At 41.0% G+C, this 26,697-nt stretch overlaps 1 protein-coding gene across 1 annotated transcript in view; it reads left to right on the top strand.

The window, feature by feature from the left end:
* Positions 1-26,697, top strand: part of PTPRT (protein tyrosine phosphatase receptor type T) — a 787,789-nt gene that overhangs the window by 535,066 nt on the left and 226,026 nt on the right. The window contains exon 11 of the mRNA XM_062202558.1: positions 24,145-24,418. Within this exon, the coding sequence (XP_062058542.1) occupies positions 24,145-24,418 (274 nt within the window). The remainder of the gene's footprint in view (positions 1-24,144; positions 24,419-26,697) is intronic.

The following is a 26,697-nucleotide window of genomic DNA, read 5'->3' as shown; positions in this document are numbered from 1 at the left end:
TTGAAGACCCTCAAGGGACCCACAGGCCACAATTTGGATACTGCTGGATTAGGTTCAGCTCTCCACCAGAGAGCTCTGGAGCTTGGTGTCTGTCAATACCTGAGAGAGCCTGTTCAAAGTCCATGTTCCCAAATCCCACACCCAGTGATGCACGGTGGGGGCCCAAGCTCCTAAGCAATTCTGTTGTTGTCTGGGGCCCTGGCACCCACAGTTCCCTCCACTACATGAGTGTCCATCCACTGCCTTCCTGAAAACAGCCTTTCCCGTGGTTTACAATTTCCCGTAGGAACCGTGTTTTAATTGGTTATAACTCTTCAGCATTTACTTGCCCTATCAGGCACTGGGATTCCAGCTATCATGATTAATTTAGTGCTTAATTAGTAATCATTTTGGTTACCTTAGAAGGGTTTTTGGAGAATCATTGATTGCGATTGGCCTTGTAAAACTTGTTTGGAGGGGTTTCACCTGACACTGGCCTTCCCCTAATCATGTGTCTTGATTGCAAGAAGAGCCACCCAGGCAGCCCACGGATCACTCTTGAAAAGCAGCCAGTGTGGTACACTGCCTGTGTCAAAGCTTCACTGTGGGTTTTCATCAGAAAGTTTGCAGACTAAATTCCTAATGAACCTGGTCTCTTTCAACTTTATTTTTTGCTTTACTCCCTCGCCACATAAAGGGACTTTGGAAAACCGCAATGACATTTCAGCTGAGGATTTGGCAGTAGGGGAAAGGGGTAGCCTCTGGGACCTTAAGGAAGGGGACAGTATGGGGAGGCCTGGGGTGAGAGAAACAGCCTGACCCTGCACTAAAGTCTAGAGAAGGCCTTTGAATGTTTGTTAACAAACAAAACACAAACTACAATGCTTTTGAGTCCCCTAAATGTGTTCTCTTGCATTTTACTGCTTTTGAAAATTCAATGTGCAAATGCACTAACCTATGGTCTTTTAAAATACAGATTCTGATTCCAGGCCTGGGGTTCTGCATTTCTCACACATTCTTAGGTGAGAGAGATGCTGTGGCTCTGAGTAATAACACTCTACACAGTTCTGCTTCTCCTAGCTGTTGTTCATTAACACTGTTTGCTTGATAAAGTCATTGTTAATTAAGTCTGCAAACATGTTGAAAGCTATTGTTTAAATGAGCTGTTAGCATTAGCTAATAGAACTATTGGTCATTGTAAACTGAGTCAATTCTCTTTCCTATATTATTGGACTTTTTTTTTAATTTAGAAAGGAGGGAGGAGACAGACATAGAGATCTTCCATCTGCTGGTTTATGTTACAGATGCCTGCAACAGCTGGGGCTGGGCCAGGACACAGCCAGAACCCATGAACTAAATCTGGGCCTGCCCTGTGGGTGGCAGGGTCCCAGATTTCTCAGCCATTGTCTGTTGCCTCCCAGGATGAGTTTTAGCAAGAATCCAGAATCGGATGTGGAGCTGGGACCCAAACCTACACGCTGATTTGAAATATGAGTGTCTCAAGAAGAATCCTAAACATTAAGCCAAATGCCCACCTTCATTACTGAATTCATTTTTTAAAGTTATTTATTTTCATTTTATTTAAAAAGTTGAGAGATCTTCCATTCACTGGAAAGTACTGCCTGCAAAAGCCAGTACTTGGCAAGCCAAAGCCAGGGACCAGAACTCAGTCTGTGTCTCCTGCATGGGTGGCAGGGACCCAAGTACTTGAGAAGTCACCTGCTGCCCCCAGGAATATGCATTAGCAGGAAGCTGGCTAGGCATCATGGGAGCCAAAATCAAACTAGGCATTCCAGTATGGGGTGAGACTATCCCAAGTGATGACTTAACACCTGTGCCACAATCCCACCTCGGCTACTAGATTCTTGATTAAGTGAAACTACACTTTTCAAGATAGATTCAGGAAATAATACTTCGAGAAGGACTGGGAAATATTTAGTAAATATTAAATAGGCAACATTGCTTTGCAAGGCAAAAGTGTGTTAGGCATAGATTATACCATATAATCAATATGGAGAAATCATCTGTCAATTAAAATATATTAAGCCTATTTCTAATATATTATTAGGCTTCACATAGTTTTAATAGTCCCTTAAAATGTTACATTCTACTAGTGCCATATTTTATAACAGCCATTTTAATGATATTTATTGGTGAGGAAAGGATGGCATTGTGGCAGAGTGGGTTAAGCCACTGCTCCTGACGCTGGCATCCCATGTCAGAGTGCTGATTGAGTTTCCTGTACTCTGCTTCTGATCCAGCTTCCTGCTAATGCTCTTGGGAAGGCAGTGAAAGATGGCCCATGGATTTGGGCCCCTACCACCCATATAGGAGACCAGACGGACTTTCTAGCTGTTCCTAGCTTAACAGATCTGTCTGTTAAGGCCATTTAGGGAGTTGAAAGTAGATAGAAGATCTGTATATGCATGTGTGTGTGTGCCTCCTTTCTGTCGCTCTGCTTTCCAAATAAATAAATCCTTTATGAAAAAAATCGTATCTATTGGGTATTTTTTATTTCTGCAGCTAGTTAACAGATTTTCTCCGCATCGTTTATTTGAATAATCCTATTGACCTGTGATGCTGCTTTGTGTGTGTGTGTGTGTATGCATTATACATGCATACATACATGTATGAGCTAGACTTTGAAAGGTTCATGAGAAATGTGTACTATAAAAATACTATAAGTATGCATGGATTTCAAAAATTTTTCACCTAAATAAACTTATCCTTTAACCCCAGTAACTTTTTGAAGTGCCTTCGTGTGTGTGTGTGTGTAGTCTTGGTTTGCCCACACTTTTCTATTATGTCTGCCTCTGTGTTGGTCACTGTGTCTGTGCCACCCATTGTGATTATAGCTTTACAAAACATTTTAATATCTGGCCCTCCTAATGCTTCTTGTTGTTCAAAATGTTCTTAGCTATTTTCGCCCACTTGTGTTTCTCTATGAATTTTAAAGTCACTTTATCATGTTGCCAAAATAATTCCTGGTGGAATTGGTTTAAGCTGTATTGAAGCTGATACTTAACCTGGAATGTTACATGAACATGAGCTTTCTCATAGTGAAGAGGCAGGCCTATCCAGTCACCTGACACTGGACTACTTTGCAGGAAAACAAGGTTGACTGTCATGTTGATGGCACCCACAGCTACCTTGTTCAAGCTTTTGCGTTATTGAGACTAAGCTTTTGGGGGTTTTCAGCTATCTTTCCCTCCTGGGTTTGCCAGCTGGTTTTGGTTGGTAGGTAGGGAACTTTGTGTGGGTTTGTGTATTTGTGAGCCAGGTGTGTGGATTTTCTGCATCCCGTTTTTTTGAGACCTCTTGTGAATTTCTTTAATTAAGCTTTATGATCTTGATTGACCATCATCTGTGGATAATGAGAGCTGTGTGTCCTCCTGTTCTAGTTGCAGTCACCCTTATTTGGGTTTTATATTTTGTTGTGTTGGGCAGAGCTTCCTGGGCAATGTTGCCAAATAATATTGATAGTTGACCTTTTCGTCCAACTCCCTGCAAGTCCTCCAGCAAATTTCTCTTATGTGTGATGTTAAAATTTGAAACACGTACTCAAAAAAATGATAAGGAAAATATTTTCATTCTACAGGTTATCTTTGTGACTCCTTTAAAATCAGAAATGAGTATTTAATAATATCAAATTCCTTCTTGGCATCCACTGGTCTGATCATTTTGCCTTTCTATTTGCATTTATTTATGTGATTATTATCTTGGATTTTCTATCACTGAATCTATCATGTGTACCTGGGGTAAATGACCTGCTTATGGAAAAATAATTTAATGGTATATTAGAGAAATAATTTGCAACAATGTGAGATGCTTTCATTCTTTTTCTGTTGAATGTAATGGTTTCTATAACATTGGAATTATCAGTTCCTGAAAGATTGAAAGAACTCATTGGAAAAGCCATCTGGCTCCAGTGTTGTTTATTCTAATTTTCTTTTTATGGAATGCTTAATTAATTTGTTGTCATTCTTTTTTGTTTAATAACAATGGCTTTTCAGATGCTGAAAATGGGTTTAGTCCCATCCCATAAACATTAAACATCATTGTTCTAACCCTAATAGTTTCTAAAGTATATTAAATTGTGGTTTTGATTTCCTATTTGATATTAGAATTACTAAGGAAAGTTCTTATTTTCCCCAGTTGGAGGTTTTATTGGTTTAATAATGTCTATTTCTATCTCATTATATACAGAGGATACAGTCTATACCTTTACTTATTCAAGCAGTTTATTGATTTTTATGTGTGCTCCTTGTCATTTTTATCTTCCATACATAATATGATCTCTTAAATGTTAAAATATTGCTTATTTTTTGTCATGTAGAAAGAGAATAGCTTTTCCAGTTTGTTTTAGTTTTAGTATTATATTAAGACATTTCAAATTTATATATAGGCACCTTGTTTTTGTCTTTTGTGAGTTGTTCTATGTTAAAAAGCATTTCTTTACCCAAGATTATCTGTTTCTTAAATCTCTAACTTACAATATGTTGTAAGAATGGTACTCAAAACAAAAAACCCATATATCCTTCTCCCAGATTTTCCATTTGTAAGCATTTTGCCGTATTTATTTATTCCTCTCTCAAATGGTTGCTGGATCGTTGGAGGGTGAGCTGTAGTAATCACAACAGTCCAAAACCTTTCATTTATATCTGTTAAGGAAAAGGTTAACCTTTACATAGCTGCAAGGAAAACATCACACTTGAGAAATGTAAAGTCTGTGTAACAATAGTGTCCAGTACATAGCTCATGTTCAGTATCCCCAGTCACCCCAATTAATTGGCCTTTAAGGCTTTAACCAACTCATCCAGCCTCAGTCAAGAGCTGTACATTATATTGGTTTGGCATGGACATCCTGAATTATTTTTAATAAACTAAATTAAATTGTGAGCTATTGAAATATCCTGTGGTTTTTCAAATGTGAAGAGTTCTTAAATTTTTTTTTTTTTGCATAACTGTGGAATTTTCTCAACGGTATTCCCTTTTCCATGGACTTACATTATTTGTATTTGTATACATAAATCTCTCCCTCTCTCTTTCTTTATTAAATATGCACACACACAGAGACAGAGAGAGAATGCCTTATCCCATTTTTGTCTAACTCATACTTACGTATAATTATTGATATAATAAACTCTGTGCTGGCATTGTGATGTAGTGGATAAAGCCACTGCCTGCAATGCTGGGATCACTAGTTTAAGTCCCAGCTGCTCCACTTCCAATCCACCTTCTTGCTAATGAGCCTGAAAAAATCAGCAGAAGATGATCCATGTGCTTGGGCCTCTGCACCCATGTGGGAGACCTGGAAGAAGCTTCTGGCTTCTCTTTGGCTCTATCCTGGCCCTTGCAACCACTTGGGAAGTGAACCACCAGATGGAAGATGGATCTCTCACCTCCTCCCTCCACCCCATAACTCTGACTTTCAATCAAATAAATAAATCTTTTAAAAGTATAAACTCCAGGTGCCTGTGCTGTGGTGTAGTAGGTAAAGCTGCCACCTGCAGCACCAGCATCCCATATGGGCACTGGTTCAAATCCTGGCTGCTCCACTTCTGATCCAGCTCTCTGCTATGGCTTGGGAAACCAGTAGAAAATGGCCCAAGTCCTTCGGCCCCAGCACCCCTGTGGAAGACCTGGAAGAAGCTCCTGGGTTTGAATTGGCATAGCTCCAGCCATTGCAGCCATTTGGAGAGTGGAGCAGCAGATGACAGACCTCTTTCTCCCTCCCTCCACTCTCTCCCCTCTCTCCCCTCTCTCCCATCTCCTCTCTTTCTCTGCCTCTCTGTAACTCTGCTTTTCAAATAAATTTTTAAAAATTAAAAATATATATGTATATGTAAACTCCAGTTTATTATAATTTCACCCTGATTTTTTTTTAAAAAAAGATCTCAACCTTATTCACTATTTTAAACAAAGAACAAATCTTATCATATGACTGTCCCATATTTTATACAGTTTTCTTTTTCTCAGAGAAAACAGTACATCCATTCGGCAGGAATTGACATCTTTATACTACGTGGTGTTTTCACCTAGGATGTCAGCATTTCTGTTCATTTATTCATCTGTGGCTCGGCACAGTTATTTAACACCCAGCCTGCCGAGCCCTCTGCTAGTGGCTGAAGATTTTTCTAAAATATTACTCGGTGGACTTTTCTCCCAGTGTCGGTCCTGCACATTTCTCATTTGTGTTATCCCCAGCTATTTTTAAAGGACTCTATTTGAAAAGGATTTTTCCATTACATCTTCTAGCTTGTTTTTCATGGTGTACAGTTTATTTATCTCTATCTTCTATCAGACCACTTTCCTGGATTCTTTCATTAATTTTAAAAAGCCTTTCAGTTGATTCCCTTCAATGTATTAGGTCACAGTCATATTATCTGCAAATGATGATGAATTACATTCCTTTCTAAAAATGTGTATTTTTTCTGTTTTGTGTCTTGTTGCATTCGTCAGAATTATTCCATGTTAGATGTGAGTAGAGTGACTGGCTCAGCATGTCAGACTGAGTGTGCCAGGGTCAGAGCTGCAACCTCAACTTTGCTTTTAAGTTTGGTGCTGCCTTAGAAAAGGTCACGTGATCAAGGTCATTCACCCAAATATCACCTCACTGGCCTCCTGTCTTTCTAGTTGCTTTTTCTCAAAGGAAAGTTGACATTCACAATGCTTACAATCCTTTTGTGAAATGATTTAACCTCTTAGATGTGCTAGATGACTGTAAGAAAAATTAGGCAGGGAAGTGTAACAGGATGCTGTAGGTTTGGATAGCTATTTTAAATACAATCATCAAGTCAGACTCCACTGACAGAGATGAAGAAGCAAACTTTCTAAGGGTTCTGTGTACCCAAGGTAAGAGCATTCCATACATGGGAGATAGTAAATATAAAGGTCTTGAAATGGAAGCATGTCTAGTTGTTCAAGGAACAGCAAGCATGCACCTGTCGCTGGAGAATTGAAGAGTAAAGTCAAAGAGTTCCCAAGAGTGGGCTTTTATGTTGCCTTTTATTTTAGTAAGGTGGGAGTGCTAGGAGAGCTTTGCATAGAAGTTCTCATGCTCATTTAATTTTTAAGATACATTTATTTGAGTTACACAGAGAGGGACACACACACACACACACTCACACTCACACACACACATCTTCTATCCACTAGTTCACTTACCAAGTGGCCACAATGGCTAGGGTGGATCCAGACTGAAGCCAGGAGCCTGGAGCTTCTTCCAGATCTCCACATGGGTGCAGAGGCCCAAGAATTTGGGCCATCTCCCACTGCTTTTCCCAGGCCATTAGCAGGGAGTTGGATCGAAAGTGGAGCAGCCGGAACTTGAAATGGCACTCACAGGGGATACTGGTGTTGTAAATGGCAGCCCTACCGGGTACACCACAATGCTGGCCCTAAGTCTAGTGTTTATAAACAATCACTGTAGCCCCTCTTTTAAAAATAAATTGTTAGGAGCAAGAGGGGAAGCAGGGAGAGGAGATGAGAGGCTCTTGCCATAATCCAATCAAGACAAGTTAGAGGCTTGGTCCAGGGGTGTAGCTAAAGATGATGAGAAGTAGTCACATTCTGGGTATCTCTGTTGAACTGAGAGCTGCAGTATTTAGTTACAGGCTGGATGCATGATATTACAAGAGAGAGGAGTCATGGTTGAGGGAAAATACTTGTAGGCAATACCCATGTCTTCTACATTTTGATGTAAAAAATGCATCTCAACCCCAACATACACTTAGTGAATGCTAGTTATATGTTTTTGTAAATACTGAGGAAGAGGATCTGAAGCCCTAGCCATCACCAGATGGTTGTCCCGGTTCTCTTCATAAGTCTACTTTTGCTTTCATGTGAAAATAAGTAAAATTTACACGAATTCTTCACTGGAATTGATCCTTTATACAACATTGTCCTTCCCCTAATTTTTGTACAAAATCCCTTTTTTATTAAGTTTATCCAATGCAATTCAGCCACAGGAGACAGGTACAAATGAAACACAAGGCGGGCCGGCGCCGTGGCTCAATAGGCTAATCCTCCAACTTGTGGCGCTGGCACACAGGGTTCTAGTCCCAGTTGGGGCGCTGGATTCTGTCCCATTGCCCCTCTTCCAGGCCAGCTCTCTGCTGTGGCTGGGGAAGGCAGTGGAGGATGGCCCAAGTGCTTGGGCCCTGCACCCACATGGGAGACCAGGAGAAGCACCTGGCTCCTGCCTTTGGATCAGCGCGGTGCGTCGGCCGCAGCGGCCATTGGAGGATGAACCAACGGGAAAAGGAAGACCTTTCTGTCTGTCTCTCTCACTGTCCACTCTGCCTGTCAAAAAAACAAAAACAAAAACACAAGGCCACTGTGTGGTGTTCTCAGTACGACTGCAGTGAAGGAGCCTGCAGCCATCATGATGCCTCTGGCCAGTTTTTCTAGAGCACTTTCCCGAAAGCACACCCGAGACACTTGATCTTGTTCAGCCCTCACGCTGCTCTGTAGACTCCCTTCTTAGAATCCTTCCCTGGGAGAGTTCCTCCTCCCCCTTGTCTCACTTCATTGAATTGTGATGAACAGTTAGTATTGGTCTTCTCCATCTCGGGTCTAAGCACACAGAACCCAGAATCTACCATCCTCAAATTTTACCTGCCAATAGATGTCTAATGGACGAGTGTACAAATAACAGAAGGTGATAGGTCACAGAGCTAGTCAGAGGTTAGGTAAAACTGTACATGTATACACTCTGACAATAAGCTGCCAAAATGTATCTCTCTCCTCCCATTTGTTTGTCTGCTCTGAGAACTGGATGGGCATAGAGTGAATAGCAGTAGGAATTCCCAGAGCCTTGGAAGAGAGGTTGGTTAACTAAGACACATCATTGTAAATTTCAGCTCCCACTGACCTTTTGTGTGGAGAATGAAATTGCAAAGCTAGATTTTGTTGCGTGTTACAGGTTCATACTTGTTTCTTAGCCTGACTTGTCCAGTAACACCAATGGTTTATCATAGCATTCTTGTATTAAAATTTATGCATAGGTGAAGACTAAAGCATAGACTTTTGAAAGGAGAAAGAACTATTAAGTTTATTCAGTCCATTTCTCTCATTTCTTTAACATCTTTATTGAAGTACAATTCACGTACCATAAAATTCACCCTTGTTAAGTATACAATTCAGTGATTTTCTGTAAATTTATGGGGTTGTGCAGTTATCACCACAATCTCATTTGAGAACATTTTGATACCACAGTCTCCTGTTCCCATGTGCTTTTGGTTCCTCATCCTGCTTCCAGCCCCAAGCAGTCACTAACCTGATTTTTGTCTTTATAAGTGTATTTTCTTGACATGTAATATGAATTAAATTACATGATAATGTAGTCTTCTGCATCTGACTTCTCAAAGCATGGTGCTTTGGGGCTTCACCAATGTAGAGTGCATGAATAATTTGTTGTTTTTTTTTTAATTTCTAAATAAAGTTCTGTTGTGTAGACATACCATATATTGTTTACCCACATACAAGTAAGGTCATGTAAATTATTTTCACATTTTGTCTGCTATGAGTAATACTGCTATGAACAGTTGTGTATACATCTTTATGTGAACATGTGCCTTTATTAATATTGGTTAGATACCAAGACATGGAATAACTGGATTGGTTGTAGGGTTTTTAATTTTTTAAATTTTTATAAATATTTGCATCCACTAGAAAAAGTAACATACAGAGTGGGAGATCTTCCATCCACTGGTTCACTCCCCAAATGTCTGCAAGAGCCAGGACTGGGCCAGGCCAAAGCCAGTAGCTTTTAACTCCATCTGGATCTCCTATGTGGGTGGTAGGGACCTAACCACTTTGACCATTATCAGCTGCCTCCCAGGATACAGTAGTCAGGACGCAAGTTGACACTCCAATGTGGGATACCAGCCTCCCAAGCAGCAGCTTAATCCATCACACTACAGTACCCACCCCAAGGATGGTAGTTTTTATATTTATCTTCTTAAGGAAATGTCAGACTGTTCTTTGGTGAAACGTCTACTCAAATATTTTGCTGTTTCTAAACTGAGCTTCTATCATTGAATTGTAGTGGACCATTATGCATGTTGGATGTAAGGCTTATCATAGATGTAATTTGGAAATATTGTCAGTCCATTACTTATATTTGAATTTGCTTAATATTTTTGAAGCACAATTTTAAAAAACCTACCTATATAACATTATCTTTTCTTCCTATCAACGGATCATGAATTTGGTGTTTTATCTATACACTTTTTTCCTAATCCATGGTCATGAAGATTTTCCCCTAGAATTATTTTAGTTTTAGTTTTAGCTCTTGCATTTAGAACTAGGACACATTTTCTGTTCATTTGTATATATAGTGTGAATTTAGATTTAGATTTTGCATCTGGACATTTGATTGACCTGGAAAAGACTGGCCTATTACTATTTAATTATCTTAAATCATAAATGTAGTAGTTTATTTGGCAATTCTCAGCTCTCTTTCATCAATCTATATGTCTATCCTTCTACCAGTACTACACTGTATTGATTTTATAATTTATGAAGTCAGAAACTGTATGTTGTGTTTTTCTTAATTTTTTTTTTTTAGTTTTTGACAGGCAGAGTGGACAGTGAGAGAGAGACAGAGAGAAAGGTCTTCCATTTTGCCATTGGTTCACCCTCCAATGGCCGCCGCGGTAGGCGCGCTGCGGCCGGCGCACCGCGCTGATCCAAAGGCAGGAGCCAGGTGCTTCTCCTGGTCTCCCATGGGGTGCAGGGCCCAAGCACTTGGGCCATCCTCCACTGCACTCCCTGGCCACAGCAGAGAGCTGGCCTGGAAGAGGGGCAACCGGGACAGGATCGGTGCCCCGACCGGGACTAGAACCCGGTGTGCCGGCGCCGCAAGGCGGAGGATTAGCCTAGTGAGCCGCGGCGCCAGCTGTTTTTCTTAATTTTTAAAAAGTATTCTATTTTGTGCCCTTGCCTTCCATACACGTTTGGGTTACTTTGGTAGTTTTTGCAAAGTATTCTGAGATTCTGGTATGGATTACACTAAATCTACAGATCAATTTGGAGAGAATTACTCTCTTAACAATATTGACTATTCCAGTCCATGAACATGGAATGCCTTTCCATTTACTACCTCTCCTTCATATTATTTCAGCAACAACATTTACTTTTTAATATACAGGTGTTTCATTTTTGTTAAATTTATTCTTATTCTTTTTAATGATGTAGATATAATTGTATAATTTCATTTTCTTGGCTAGTGATAAAATACAATATTTTTTTTTATTTTTCTGGTGTCTTGTGACTTTATTGAAATCATTTGTTCTAGGTGGGGTGCATGTGTGTGTGTGTACGTGTATGTGGAAAATTCTTAAAATTGTCTATGTACAGGGTTGTGTCATCTGTGAATAAAAAGTTTTTACTTCTTTCTTTCCAACTGTTTGCTATTATTAAATTAATTCATTAACTAGTTCACCTTATTTCACTGGTTAAAATCCTCTGTACAATGTTGATCAGACATATTTTTTGGAATCCTGATTTAAGAGGGAAAGGATTCACTCTTACCATTGAGTATAATGTTGGTTCTATGTGCTTTGTAGATGGCATTTATTTGATTTAGAAAGTTCCTTTCTAGCTCTACTTTCTTTTCTATAGTACTTTTTAATCATAAATATGTATTGCATTTTATCCATGTGTTTTCTACAGCCATTGAGATGATTTTGTAGTTTTTATTCTTTATTCTAGTAATACATTACAATAATGATTATTGGATTTTTTTAAAAATTTTTTTATTTTTGACAGGCAGAGTGGACAGTGAGAGAGAGAGAGACAGAGAGAAAGGTCTTCCTCTTGCCGTTGGTTCACCCTCCAATGGCCGCCGCGGCCGGTCTGAAGGCAGGAGCCAGGTGCTTCTCCTGGTCTCCCATGCGGGTGCAGGGCCCAAGCACTTGGGCCATCCTCCACTGCACTCCTGGGCCACAGCAGAGAGCTGGCCTGGGAGAGGGGCAACTGGGACAGAATCCAGAGCCCCGACCGGGACTAGAACCCGGTGTGCCGGCGCCGCTAGGCGGAGGATTAGCCTACTGAGCCACAGCACCAGCCGATTATTGGATTTTTAAAAGATTTATTTATTTATTTATTTATTTGAAAGGCAGGGAGTTATAGAGAGGCAGAGGCAGAGAGAGAGAGGTCTTTCATTTGCTGGTTCACTCCCTAAATGGCCACAATGGCTGGAGTTGAGCCCATCTGAAGCCAGGAGCCAGGAACTTCTTCCGGGTGTCCCACAGGGGTGCAAGGACCCAAGGAATGGGGTCATCATCATCTTCTTTCCCAGGCCATAGCAGAGAGCTGGATTGGAAGCGCAATAGCTGAGAGTCAAACTGGTGCCCATATAGGATGCTGGCACTGCAGGTGGTGGCTTTACCTGCTTCACCACAGTTATTAAACCAACCTATATCTCTGGGGTACATCTCGTTATGATGTATAATATAATTACTAAATTAAGTGTTCTAATATTTGGTTATATCTTTAGTCTGTAAGCACACTTCAAAAAGTTCGTGGAAACTGGAATCAAAGGTACATTTGTTTTGGTGAAAACCATGTATACATGGGATTTTCAAAAAGTCATAGAAAATTTGTAATATGAAAAATGATTCATAGATTTCAAATATTTTCTTGCACCAAAGGAAACATAACTTTTAATTCCTTTGTCATAAACTTTTTGAATTACCCTCAAAATTTTAAATAATGATGTTTTTCTTTTTCTTTTATTGCTGTGTATTCCCTTGGTTTGATATTTGGGCTTCATAGAATGAGTTGAAATACGTTCAATCCTCTCTGCTGTTTTGCAGATAAGAATAAAGCTCTTCTTTAAATATTTAATAATGGTTAGCAATGAAGCCATGGGCATTGGGCTTTCTTGTGGCATGGATTTTAATTACCAAATCAACTATTCTACTGGTTATAGGACTGTTGAACATTTCTATTTTTCATGAGTCAGTTTTGGTAAATTATCTATTTCATCGATACTGTTAGGATTTCGGCATAAAATTTCTCATAGGATCACCTTGTGTTTTAATTTCTATATTGTAAAAAATGATGTCCCTTCTTTTGTTCCTGTTTTATAATTTATATTTCTCCTTTGCTCTTGATCACTATAGTTTTTTTTTTATTTTTAGAAAACAATTTGACATATAAAAATTGTACACACTTATGAAGTTTATGTGATGTTTCAATGTGTGTATACATTCTGCAGTGTCTAAGGGTAATTATTTTTTCTTTTCTAGCATTTAGCATTTCTTCATAGTTAAAACATCCAAATTTCTCTCTTCTATGGTTTTTTAATTTGTGCGATCTTCATAGAAAGCCAACTGTTATTTCATTAGAAATTTTACTTATATTTATGGCTTCTATTTCACTGAGTTCTACTCTGATCTTGCTCGGATCTTCATTATGTTCTTTCTACTGTTTGGGATTTAGTCTATGCTTTTCTATATTCTTGAGGTAACAAGTTAGATTTTTTGATTGGACATATTTGTTCTTTTCTGATACAGGTTTTTAGATCTATAAATTTTCCTCTAGCCACTCCTAAAGTGGTTGATGTTGACAATTTTGTGCATTCCACGTTTCACAAAGATCCACACTGGAAGTTTTAGCTAGGATGAAATGGAGGCATATAAATGTTATTTTAGACTGATTTCTCCCAAAAGCAGACCTGTGGGCCAAGGATTTGAATGCAAGTGACTTATGAGGAAGGTATCCCCAGTAGAACCTTTAAGAAAGTTAAACATACCAAGCAAAAGTGTGGTTCTGTGGCAAACTCTGGAAAATGAATTTCTGGTTGAGCCTGTCTGCTTTGCGGCAAAGGAACATAATGTATCCACTTTTGTCCAACACAGTCACTGGCCAGTGTTAGTCCAATGCTAGATATGGGTATGAGTTTTGTTTATCAATCAATGTTCCCAGTAGTTTTAGGTCAGCCTTCTGAAAAATCAGTAAGACACACTCAGAGGATAGATCTAAAGGACCAGAAAGAGGGCTTGAAAAGAACAGTGACTGTTTCCTCCTGCAAGATTAAGTCACTTGCTGAAGGTCATTAGAGCTAGGTATAAGCAGATCTTGGACTAGAGCTGTATAATAATACTGTGTTCTAATCAGCATTGTTGGGGTATAGCAGGTTCAGCTTGCAATGCTGGCATTTCATATCGAGTGCTACTTTGAGTCCCAGCTGCTCTGTTTCCAAACCAGCTCCATGCTAATATGCTGGGAAAGCAGAAGATGATGGCTAAGTACTTGGGGCCCCTACCACCCACGTGGGAGACCCAGGTGAGTTCTGGGCTCCTGGCTTTGGTTGTAGCTGTTGAGGGATTGGGAGAGTGAACCAGTGTATGGAATTTCCTGCTCACTTCCCCTCTCTCTCTCCCTTTCAATATGTTTTTTTTTAAAGAATTGTTTATTTTATTTGAAAGTCAGAGTTACATAGAGAGAGAAGGAGAAGCAGAGAGAGAGAGAGAGGTCTTCCATTTGCTGGTTCACTCCCCAGTTGGCCTCAACGGCTAAAGCTACACCGATCCGAAGCCAGGAGCCAGGAGCTTCTTCCGGGTCTCCCACGTGGGTGCAGGGACTCAAGGACTTAAGCCATCTTCTTCTTTCCCAGGCCATAGCAGAGAGCTGGATCAGAAGTGGAGCAGCCGGGACTCAAACCAGCCCCCATGTATTATGCGGGCACTGCAGGCGGCAGCTTTACCGGCTATACCACAGTGCCGGGGCCCCTCAAATATGTTTTTAAAAGCTTCATTAAAAATCCACTGAAGATGTGTTGCAGAATTCTCCATTTTATAAAACAAATTTTTCTCACTTTGAACTAACCTTATTTAAGTGGCTAGAGTCATTCCATCCTTTTTATAAATCAATTGAAATTCCATTTGTTATTGTGCAGCCCTTTCTCCATTGCCCTTGTCAGCACAGGGCACTGGGACCATCTAGATAAATGTAGAGGCAAAACAGCTTCCTATTGCCTTGGGAAATTGTATTATACTTGTGAAGTACAGAGATCACATGAGAGAGACCCTCCGTGGGCCATGCATTTACCCACATTCCTGCAGATGGCTGGTCTCCGTGTTCCTGTAGATGACTGTGTCACGAGGAGAGCTGTTAGTGAATCCACGTAATAGCTTTCAGCTGTATTCAGCAGTGCCGATATTAAGGTTTTTTTGTTTTTTTTTGTTTGTTTGTTTTTTTAGTTAACGAGTTTGCTTAAATCATCAGATTATCTGGTATAGCTGAAGATATTTGATATTCACAGTGTTTGTATATAATATTAAAATTGTGTATTTAGTTCCTCTGCTCCATGGGGCATATATTCCAAGACTCCTAGTGGATGCTCAAAGCCACAGATAGTACTGAACTCTATATATGTATGGCAAAGTTTATGTATGCACACACACATATATATATATATATATATACACACATAGAGAGAGATAATATATATTTAGAGTATATATATATAGAGAGAGAAGCAGCAATAACTACTAAAAAAGTATAATAATTAAGATATGCTTTAAAAAAAAGTTATGAGAGTGATGTCTCTGTCTCTGTTTCTTTACTTTCACCGCATCACTTAAAGGAAATGCAGGCACCATGATACAGTGACAGATACTCTGACAGGTGGCTGCTCAGTGACTCACATGTGAGGAGTGCATACAGTGAGAATACACTGGAGCAAGAGATGATTCACACCCTGGAGAGGAGCGAGCTTTTAACACACAGCTCAGAATGATGCACAATTTCAAACGGATTAATTTTTTTTTGTTTTTAAGTTTTCCATTTTATGTTTTTTAGCCTATGTTTTACCACAGTTGACTGAAACTGTAGAAAGCAAAACTACAAATCAGAGGGAACTACTGTGTGTGCAAGCTAACCAAGCTGACTACAGAATGAATTCCTATAAAAGAAAAGCTTTCCCCCATTGATTTTCAATATTAAATCAGAGGTGTTCTTGTGGAAGAAAAGAATGCTAAGAGATTCACCAACGTTTCATTGATGATCGCATTACCCTTATTTTGTCAAATGGAAATAATAGCATCTGCTGTGACAGTCAAATGAAATCCTAGACAGAATGAGTGTTTGCACCATACCTGGCAGACAGCACTCAGTTAGCCTTTTGGGGTGGGGGGAGCCGTCATTTCAGTCCACAGCAGCGGAGGCTATTATAAAAGTAGGGACAAAGAGCTATGGGAACAGAAGAAAGCAAGACTGGGTTTGGGCAGATGGAAGAACGCACAGAAAGGCATTTGAGGCATGTGGTGAGGATTAACAGGAATGTGCACTTCAGATTCATTTCATAAATTGTTGTAAACGCATTTCTTTAATACTGCATGAACAAATTTTGTTTTTTGTGCTGTATTAGAAGCAGTGAACTAGACGGCAAGATTTCAGACCTCATGAAGTTCATGGTCTGTTTTTACTTGTGCAGTAAGTTAGTAAACAAATAATCAGACATGGCATGTTCCAATTTTGATAAAAGCTACGGAAGAAGTAAATTAGGACATGTGATATACAATAAATCAAGAATACTGGTAATTATGAATTAATGCTTTGTTGAACTTGAAATGACCCATCATTTTTTCAAGAGTATGAGAGTGCTGAAGGTTATGATCCTATTTGTTATAAAGGCATAAATATTAGAATAAATAAATATAAGGGCAAAGGAATGCACACCAGAATAACCTAGGATTGTGGCTTCATAGAAATATATTAGAATCATCTATAGAACTTTTTATAAAAGTATTGATGCTGAAGTCTCCTCCCTGAAGATTCTTATTCAGTTAACCTCGGGTGAGGCTAAGGAATTAGTATTTTTAAGATGTCTGACTGACTTTAATGTCAGCCATAGTGGGGGACAATTTACAGCAACTGTTGAGCAACTCTGTTAAGAGTCTGAGAAGATTGTTCTGAGCCCTCACTTCAGTAGTCAATGATGGAGAAGACTCTGATTGACCAGAGAGTATCGTGTTCCTCAGCTGTGTAGGGTTAGAAATAACAGTAGAAACATTAATTTTTGCTAAAATACCTCTCTGACCTTAAGCAATGGCCATGTATTCATTGTTCCTAAAGGCCCTGTAGGGGGCACTGTTTGTACCCACCCATCTCATGTCATGTCCCCTTTCCTGCAGTGTGCCCACCCCCAGCTTCTGTATGTTTTGATGCAAATGGTTCTCAAGTGACACCTGCTCTCTCCAGGTTGCCATTCAGCTGCCAGAGCCCCCACATCTGACCTGCAAACAGAGTTGGGAGTGCCTGAGCGTTTGTGTTTCTGTGGGGAGCCCATAACCAGGAACTGATTGCTGTTGAAGGTTCAGGTGCCCTTGGCTTGAGATGAGACAGACTCACAGGACCAGTTCATGTTCTCAAGCTCTCTGCGGGATCAGGCTGACTGGGACTTTATTTCGTATCACACTTCCTCCCTTTTTCTCTCCTGCTCCCCCTACTCTTTATTGATTTCTCCTAGGATCACTTTCTCAGTTTGTCATTTGCACTGAAACCTTGGCTCAGGGTCTGATTCTGAAGTTATTTGAACTAAGACATGCCTCTTCCTGGGAGAACATGCGCTGAAGTGTGTACCTTCCTGGAGCTGGGCAGTCCTCACTGAGAGCTAACTCATACTCTCCATCAGTCTCCAAACTTACATTCTGAGTAGATACAGCCCCTGGCTAGAAATGTCTTCCTGAAGTATAGGAAGAGAGCCACAGGCATTGTTAATGATGGAAGGATGGCTCCAGTAGGATCTGATGAGGGAAGCACAAATAACCACTGCAAACCTTAGCTAAGGACCAGCAGGAGCAAGGTGGCCAAGCAGCAGGACTTTCCAAAGTTTGTGGAGGAATCCTGCAGGTTTTATTCTTAAATGTGTCTGAAGCAACTGTCCTTTGCGGGGTTGGGGACCTAGGATCTGGAATATTCTTGCTCCAGATGGCAGGAAACACCTGTACTGAAAGGACAAACTCTCCTTGACTTTGCAGCAGGTGCCTTATTGTGAGTGGGCTCCAGAGCGCTGCAAGAGGTGAGGGTGAGTTATGCAAAGCGAGTGGTCCTAGATGTCCATCTCCTTGCTGGGGAGGTAGAGGGGGTGTCAAGGAAAGGGAAACTGTATGAGCAAATGCTTTGCATTGTGGAGTGAGTGTTTTAAGTTACTCTTCTCTGCTGCTGTCAGGGTTTCCCTACTGAAGGTGTCTCTTCCCTTTCCAAATGAACCTAAATAACGTGCTGCAACTACTACTTTTGAACTGGAGATCTGACATTTGGGGAGCTATTCTCATTTAGGTACAGTTTTATCACTATCAGCAAACTGAAAATAGCATGCTCTCCAATAAATGTATACCCTAGAGACTGTCCAGAATAAAGTTACTATCAGAAAAAAAAAGAAACACCCAGTTTAGTGTTTCTTTACCCCACCCCTTCCTAAAGTGATTCTATCAGGGAAAGGAAGGTTGTACAACTTAAAAGTGCTGAATATTTCAAATCAATTGGCAATTTACAAAAAGAGTTTAAAGATTTTAAGAGCTATTATTAAAATTGCTATATTGGTCTATTATGTTAGGTTATATGTGTATACATATTGTATGTCCACATGGGAAAATTTTATTAAGTGTTTTATTGTAATTGGCTTATAGATAAGATTGTCCATAAATTTAAGCTGCTAAAATTAATCAAAGATACGTTTTAATTCGTGTGACCTGAATCTCTGTATCATATGTTTTAAACTTGTTGGTAGAAAGAAACTAAAAACCTTTTATATGTTTGTGCTTAAGTTTACTGGTTAAACAAAGTACACCATGTTAGATATTTAAGAGGTATTTCCAAACACATGATTCTTAAAATTTATAGAAGGCATTGGACCTTCTGGTAAATGTTTTCTTAAGTTGTTATCTAATGGTTGAAACTATTTGCTAAGTTTTCATGTGATATTGCTATTGTCAGCAAGCAATCTAGGACTTGCTCCCTCATTTCTCTATTCTAAGCCCAACTTGTTCTTTCATTTCTCCATTCTCTTCAAGGTAGGAAACTAATTCTATTATGAAGGAATCTGTAGGACACACAATTTAATCTTTAGACCTTATAAAAGAGATGGCTAACATTTTTCTGTAATAGCATAGCCAAAATAAGAGCTTAAATTATAATTTCATAGCTAGATTTACTTCGCCATCAGCAAAATAAACAATAAGTAGAAAAAATCTCCCTTTCAGACCAAATGGAAAGAAAGTTTTAAAGTGAGAATATAATTTTCCTCATAGGCATTGTCTACCTTAGAAAAACTACTACAGAACATGCCTGTGACTATAGACTTGTAGTTTAGGCCACCAAAGATTAGAGATGGGACTTGGGCACTCCCTTGACTTGCATCCTCTGGTCTGCTTTAACAAAAGCCAGGAGGAAAAGAAAGCTAGGCATCAGAAGCAATGGGTGGCAGGCATATGAATGGCTGATCTGTACAGTGATCTGCCCTCAAGGAGACCCAACAGGCCAGTCCACTGCAGTGGCTTTCAATGTGGTAAGCCTGGGTTTCAGCAGAAGTCAGCTTGTGAAGAGCCCTGGCAGCTCTGTCAAGAGTTGGATCACTGGAAATGGACCTGCCCTGGAGTCGAAGGATGCCCAGGTCAGAGCCACAGATCTTATTGGCTCTAAGCTGAAAAGCCCTTCACTCAGCCCAGCTTCCAAAGTGACCACCGCAGCTGAGGGGACAGGCAAGTAAGGTCAGCAACATTGCAGGCAGAACTATAAATTTCTTGTTAGAGATGCCACCTGCCTTTACCTGGCCAGCTCTCCTCCCAGGCCAGCTAAGTAATGAAAGTCAACAGAGTGCCTTCCCCCAGGAGGTTCACACCTCCCTTAGGATATACCCCATGTGAAGAGATAGATAGGTCTGGGCCTCTTAACTTACAAGGCTTAAAGCCCAGCAGATTATTATCAAGCCCCTTCTATCAGGTTCTATTTGCCTCTCAATCAGAAAACTTAATTGTAGCTTAGACAGCACCTTTCTTAGCTCCTCTAATAATGATTCTGTCCTTTGTTCTAGACCCTGTCTAGTGCACTTGGGCCTCATTTCTTTGTAATCATAACCTCTACCACCAATGCCTCTACTCCCAACCTGTGTGTACTGACGGTCGTCTTCCCCACTTAATGCTGTATAATTGTTCAAAATTTCTCTACAGACAAACCCCTCTACCTACAGAAGATGAGTGACTTTTCTCCCAGTCTTGGCTGGAATCAGCTTTCCGGTCTGTTGGGTGTTCCCCAATAAACCCTTTCCCTTAAAAAAAAAAAAAAAGAGGGAGGTGCCTTTCTCTGAAGGGAGGAGAGAACTTCCACTTTGACTATGACCTTGTCTAAATATGATCAGAGTCGGCAAACTCAGAAGGCTTCCATAGCCTTGGCAACTCATGACAGGAGCCTAGGGTGGTTACTGGCGCCATAAACTAGAGTGTCAATTTGTTGGGTCAACAACAGGAGTCACTGTGCACTTGCTCCTCATGTGGGATCTCTGTCCTTAATGTGCTGTACATTGTGATTTAATGCTATAACTAGTACTCAAACAGTATTTTTCACTTTGTGTTTCTGTGTGGGTGCAAACTGTTGAAATCTTTACTTAATATATACTAAACTGATCTTCTGTATATAAAGAGAATTGAAAATGAATCTTGATGTGAATGGAAGGGGAGAGGGAGCGGGAAAGGGGAGGGTTGTGGGTGGGAGGGAAGTTATGGGGGGGGGAGCCATTATAATCCATAAGCTGTACTTTGGAAAAGTATATTCATTAAATAAATGTTAAAAAAAAACAACTTAAAAATGCTGTTCTACTCTCCACCTCCTGGTCTTTGAAAGAGGCTGGATCCTCTGGCAAACTGATTTATCTGACAAGACAGTGTACACGGCTCTGGCTGCAACTGCATATTCTTCTCTGATGTATCCCATCATAGGATACAGTGGGACTGAGGAAGTTTCTGGGGGACATTTGGGCATAATAACCCTGGTTATATATGAACCATATGTTGACTGCACAGTTTAACCCAAAAAATAACCTTTGCTGTTTTTTTGTGGCTTTACATGAGGATGGGTGAGATAGAGGCTGTCAACTACCAAATCAAACAAGCACAGATGGCCCTGAATACGTTTTGCTGATTTGTGGGGAAAGGAGGAGGATAGGAGATAAAGGATACTGAACTCTGACTGAAATGTCTAGGTCTCTACTTTTGCTGCAGTTTGACCTTCATGGGTCACTTGCTTTCGCAGGCTTAGCACCCTCACCTGCAATCTGTTGAGTGTGGTTGAATGGACAAGTGGATTTTCAATAATTGAATTGGTGGGGTTACAGGCCAATGCTTATACAGATCTGAGACTTGGTAACATTCAAGTGTTCACAGCCCAGCGAAGGCCAGTTTTCTTGGCCATCCACAAGTGCACAATTTCATGCCAATGATGAGTTGTGCATGAAGCCAGACTTATGGTTCTTCTTGATCCATCCCATCATAGGAGAGCAGAGACCATAGAAACTGATGCTGTACACACTCAGATGCAGCAGGCACTGTTTGAGAGGTTGGCCATGCATACTCATGTATTACTCACATGCACTCTGGACTTCCAGCTTCTCATGAAGATGTAAACATGAGCACCAGGCATGCTCATTGAGCTGTTGCTCACTTCCACCTATATATCATGCTCATCCAAAGGTATCATATACTCACAACCCTTACACTTTCACATTTCCTGACTGGCCTTCCTCCTGCCCAAGGAAATCCAGGGATGGCTTTCCCTACTGAGAGTGTCAAGTTTCCTTGGGAACAGTCCCTCTGTAACCATTTCTCCTTAATGAAGCAGTTCTGTGCCTCTGTCTTCACCCATGTTGTGCTTCTTAACCGAGTATTTTTTGCTGAGTGACCTGATCAAAGCGTGGTAGCCTGCCCCACCCTTTGTTCATAAACCATGTACTAGTAATATCTTTAAATGGTTTGTTTGGGGCCTCTGCTGCTACCATCTCATCAATTCACAGAAGTCTCCTTTGGTGCACTCTCTGGGCAATGGGTGCTCTGTCTTCCGATCAAGGCCAAGAGATTTGTGTAATGAACATCTTCTAGGGAGCCTCCTAGGGGAACTGTGGTGCAGTAAGCTAAGCTGCCATGTGCAATGCCAGCATCCCAAATCAGAGTGCTAGCCAGAGTCCTGGCTTCTCCACTTCTAATCCAGCTCCCTGGCAATGCACCGGGGAGGGCAGTGAAGGATGGCACGAATAGTTGGTCTCTGCCACCCACATGAGAGACCTAGTTAGAGCTCCAAATTGTGGCTTTGGTCTGGATCAGCCCCAGCCATTAGGACCATCTGGGGAGTGAACCAGTGAACCAGCAGATACAAGATTTTCCCTCCCTCTCTCTTCCCCTCACTCCCTCCCCCCCCCCACCCCCAATAAGTTAATAGTCTTTGGCCGGCGCCGCGGCTCACTAGGCTAATCCTCTGCCTGCAGCGCTGGCACCCCAGGTTCTAGTCCTGGTTGGGGCACCGGATTCTGTCCCGGCTGCCCCTCTTCCAGTCCAGCTCTCTGCTGTGGCCCGGAAAGGCAGTGGAGGATGGCCCAGGTCCTTGGACCCTGCACCCACATGGGAGACCAGGAGGAAGCACCTGGTTCCTGGCTTCGGATCTGCACAGCGCCAGCTGTAGCAGCCATTTGGGGGGAAGACCTTTCTCTCTCTCTCTCTCTCACTCTCACTCTCACTCTCACTCTCTCACTGTATAACTCTGCCTGTCAAAAAAAAAAAAAGAAAAAGATAAGATCTTCTAAAAAGAGAATGTTTATTCAAGTAAAAACCATAGGCACTCAAGAGATGGAAAAGTGTTATCTATTTTCAAAGGTTTTTAGCAAACTTTGACAAAGGAAACCTATACCTTTAATAAAGGTTTAATCATCATCTCTATTCACAGTCTAGTACCTTCTTATATCCTTCCAAGTTGAAAATAACAACATGATATCACCAGAGAGGAATGCAGCAGAATCACTGTTTATCTTGATTAGAGTTTCTGCATCTCGTCATGTTTGCTTTCATGCTTGTTTTCAGTTCTAATTCAATCTAATTTGATTCATTTGAACAAGCTTTCATTGATCACTTGCTGGGTGTCAGGCATCCAGCTGGGCAGTGTGAGTGTGGGGAGAGTGATTCGGAGACAAATAAGCCACAACTCCCACGTTCTAAAAGGTCACAGTCTAGCCAGCAAGACAGTAGTCCCATATCATGTTATTACAAAACCAAACAGATAGTGATTAGTGAGCTGTAGGGGAACTAATGAGGGAGATAACTCATCCAGACTAGGCAAGCCTGGACAGGTCGCATAAAGGAGGTGAAAGATTGGCTCAGCCTTTAGGGAAAAGCATCCTCAGGCAGAGGTAGGTACAGAAGGAGAGCACTGTAGCCAGAGGAAGCAGGATTAGGATGGCGTGGGGTGAGACCCAAATAACATGGAGTCTGCAGAGGCTGGAATGAGCTAGGTCTCACAAGAAGACCTTCTGAAAGGAAGTGTAGAAGCCAGCCACAAGGAGCTTCTAATGCAAGGGTGTGGAGTTTGGGTTGTATAATTCAGATTATGGAGAGCCTAAGAAAGTGCTTAAAGAGAGTCAATGCTCTATGATTAAGATCAGTGGATGACATTAACTGATTGAATAAATTAGAGTCAGAGAGGCCAGGTGGGTTCAGGTAAGCGGTGGGAAGTTTCCAATCTATACATTATAATGGAAGGAAATCAAGGAGGAGGAGGGCAGGTAGAGCCTCACTAAAGTTGACCCAGCAGGGCCTGTTGACTAGAGGAGGAGCGGTAGGAACCAAGGGCAAGCTCGAGACTTAGAATCTGGCCACTTTCTTTTATCTTCACAAAAAGAAGAAATGGAGGATGAGGAGCAAGCGTGTTTTTAGAGCTTAGGGCTGGAGTGAGTTTTTGGCCAGGTCCAGCATGAACGGGCTTTGCGGCACCCAAACCGAAACAGGTTTCTTCCAACTAGTGTATCTGAGAATCTGAAACTCAGAAGGGAGATTTATCTGTGGACTTAGGTGAGGATGATGTGTCCATACAGGGGAGGTTGTTCGGACACTACGGGAACTTACGGGCTCATCCTGCCAGAACTGCTCATTCACCTCTTGTTTTCCTGTCCAGTGTTTATCAACTGGTTGTCAAGGAGGAGCGACTTCAGAAGTCACGGAGAGCAGCTGACATCGTTGAATGCTTTTCTGTCCCGGTGAGCTACAGGAATGCCTCCAACCTTGATTCTCTACACTACTTTGCTGCTGAATTGAAGCCTGCCAACCTGCCCGTCACCCAGCCATTTACAGTAGGTGACAACAAGACATATAATGGCTACTGGAACCCTCCTCTCTCCCCACTGAAAAGCTACAGCATCTACTTCCAGGCTCTCAGCAAAGCAAATGGAGTAAGTAGAGCCCTGCCTTGCCAGTTTGTATCTTTCCTTTATCAAATGAGAGTGTGGCATGTCTTTAGAGCAGAGGTGGATAAACTCAGGCCCTTGGGCCACATCCAACCCCAGGCCTTTTTAAATGAATTTTTAAAAATAGGGCTGTGCCTGTTAATTTACATTTTTATATTTACATAACTGATGTATAAAATTGGAGTTGAGCAATTATAACAAAGAACGTGTAAGCTTAAAGTCCTAAAATATTTGTTGTATGGACATTTACAGAAAAAGTTTGAGACTTCTGTGTTAGAGTATGGAGAAAGTACTTCCCTTGAGCAAATCGCATGGCCTGAGTCTTAATTTTTTCTTCTGTAGTAATGATACTATCAACTTGCTACCTGAGAATTCACCAAGCATCTTTTAGTTGATTAGTAAACATTACCTCCCTTCATCATGATCACTGATCACATTCAAAAATATTTTTTTTCCCCAAAGGCAAAGTAAATATTTGTGTCAATCATGAAAAGCTCATCCAGCACCTCCCTGCCTTCTACTCCACCCCCCAGAATACAATACTTCAATCAGTACTACAGTATCACAGTTAACTGTTGATAGTGCTTATTCTTGAATACCCACAGTGACAGAGAACTTGGTTTGTTGATCTTTGGGTAGGCATGGTAGGAGTTGTGGCTCTAAGAAAGATTTTTAATGTACTTACTGAAATATCTCTTTTATGGTAGCTTCTACACATTGCTGTTGATCTACACTCTCGAGGGCCTATAAAACCCTCAGCTGGTGTTCCTTCGGTTACATATGATCTTTTCTGCCACCTACCTCCTGGTACACACACACCCGTCTGGTGTTCTCTTCTGCAAGCTGAATACTGTCAGCTCCTCTCATCACACAAGTTTGTATTTTCCGTTCAGGATGCTTTTGTGGACGCACTCCACAAGTGCTCTATTTCATTCTGTATATATCAGTAGGCATCTAATGAGCACTGACATATCCCAGGCCCTGTGGTTTTTATTAGGTTATGTAGTTTATTCCTTTTAAGAGCTTATAGAAATGAAAGGGAGCCTATGCCATGTTGTGCAGTGTATATGGAGAACTGAGTACTTGCTGGAGAAGGAAAGGCTGAGAAAAAAAAAAAAAGACTTGATGAAGTGTGGTGGAGACAGCCTGTTCTGGCTCTGGGTGGCCAAGAGAGAGTTTAGTTTGTTGGTAGCAGTCATTGCCTTTTGAGAAACCTGGATTGAGGAACTAATTAACATTTAGAATGTCCACATACCCATTTAAATTCCACTTTGATATTTCAGTTCTGCATTTATTACTGGTTCAAGCAACACTCCTCACAGCAAGTATAAAAGTACAAAGAGAAGCCGCCAGACTGCCTTCCACCTGTCCATCTGCTCTTCCCTCTGCACGAAACACTCTGGTGTACAGAGCAGGAAGACACAAAGATCGGCAGAAGCGTGTGGGGGCCCTTCCTGTTCTCAGTCCTCTGCATCCCACACTGGCCAGTATACTAGTTCAGCCCAACTCTCTGATCAGCTGTGCCTTTCCCCATTCTTGGCATGTATCACAAGATGTGGTTGAATTCCCATACTAGAAGAATTGATTGCACTCAGTTAACCCTATACAACATTCTTAACTGAGAAAATCACAGCACCTAGCAGTAGACAAGTCTGTAGGCGGCAGAACACTGGCAAATTTATGCTAGAAGGAGTTTTCCCCAGCTCAAGCATGGCTGGCCCAGAGCAGAATGGTAGGTAAGGCAGAAATCTGTTGGAGGTTTCTCTGTCCAAACATCACATCATAGACAGAGACTTCCCCTTCAAGACATGGGCTTTTGTCATTGAAAAAAAAAAAAAAAAGCTCAGACCCCATGAAGCTGCCTTGTCTTGGAAGTAGTTTCTGCTACTCTTTCCAGGATGAACAGGCTCATTTCATTACTTACGCCTTCTTTCCTATACCATGCATGCTCTCCGTTTGGAACTAAGATTCCCTGTAATGCCACAGAAGCAAGAATAGAATTGAATGAGTGCTTATGCCAGGTATCTTGGAGGTGCAGTTGGCCTCACAGGAACAGAAAGAGGAAAACCAGTTGGAGCTGAGCATGCACAGGATTGTGTTTTTCTGGCAAGGAAAAAACTTCATGTAGATTGAAGTTACTGACTTTAGCATTAAATTTTACTGAAAGGAGTTGGGTGAAAAGATCATAGGAAAAGCCATTCTCAGCCTAAAAAAATCTCTGTCTGGCCCATCTCAGATTTCTCTGTATCTTAAAAGGCAGTAGA

The sequence above is a fragment of the Lepus europaeus genome, chromosome 10 (assembly GCF_033115175.1).
Source record: "Lepus europaeus isolate LE1 chromosome 10, mLepTim1.pri, whole genome shotgun sequence".
NCBI classification, from domain to species: Eukaryota; Metazoa; Chordata; class Mammalia; order Lagomorpha; family Leporidae; genus Lepus; species Lepus europaeus.
The sequence above is the reverse complement of the archived record's forward strand: the minus strand, read 5'-3'. Positions and strand labels throughout refer to the sequence as shown.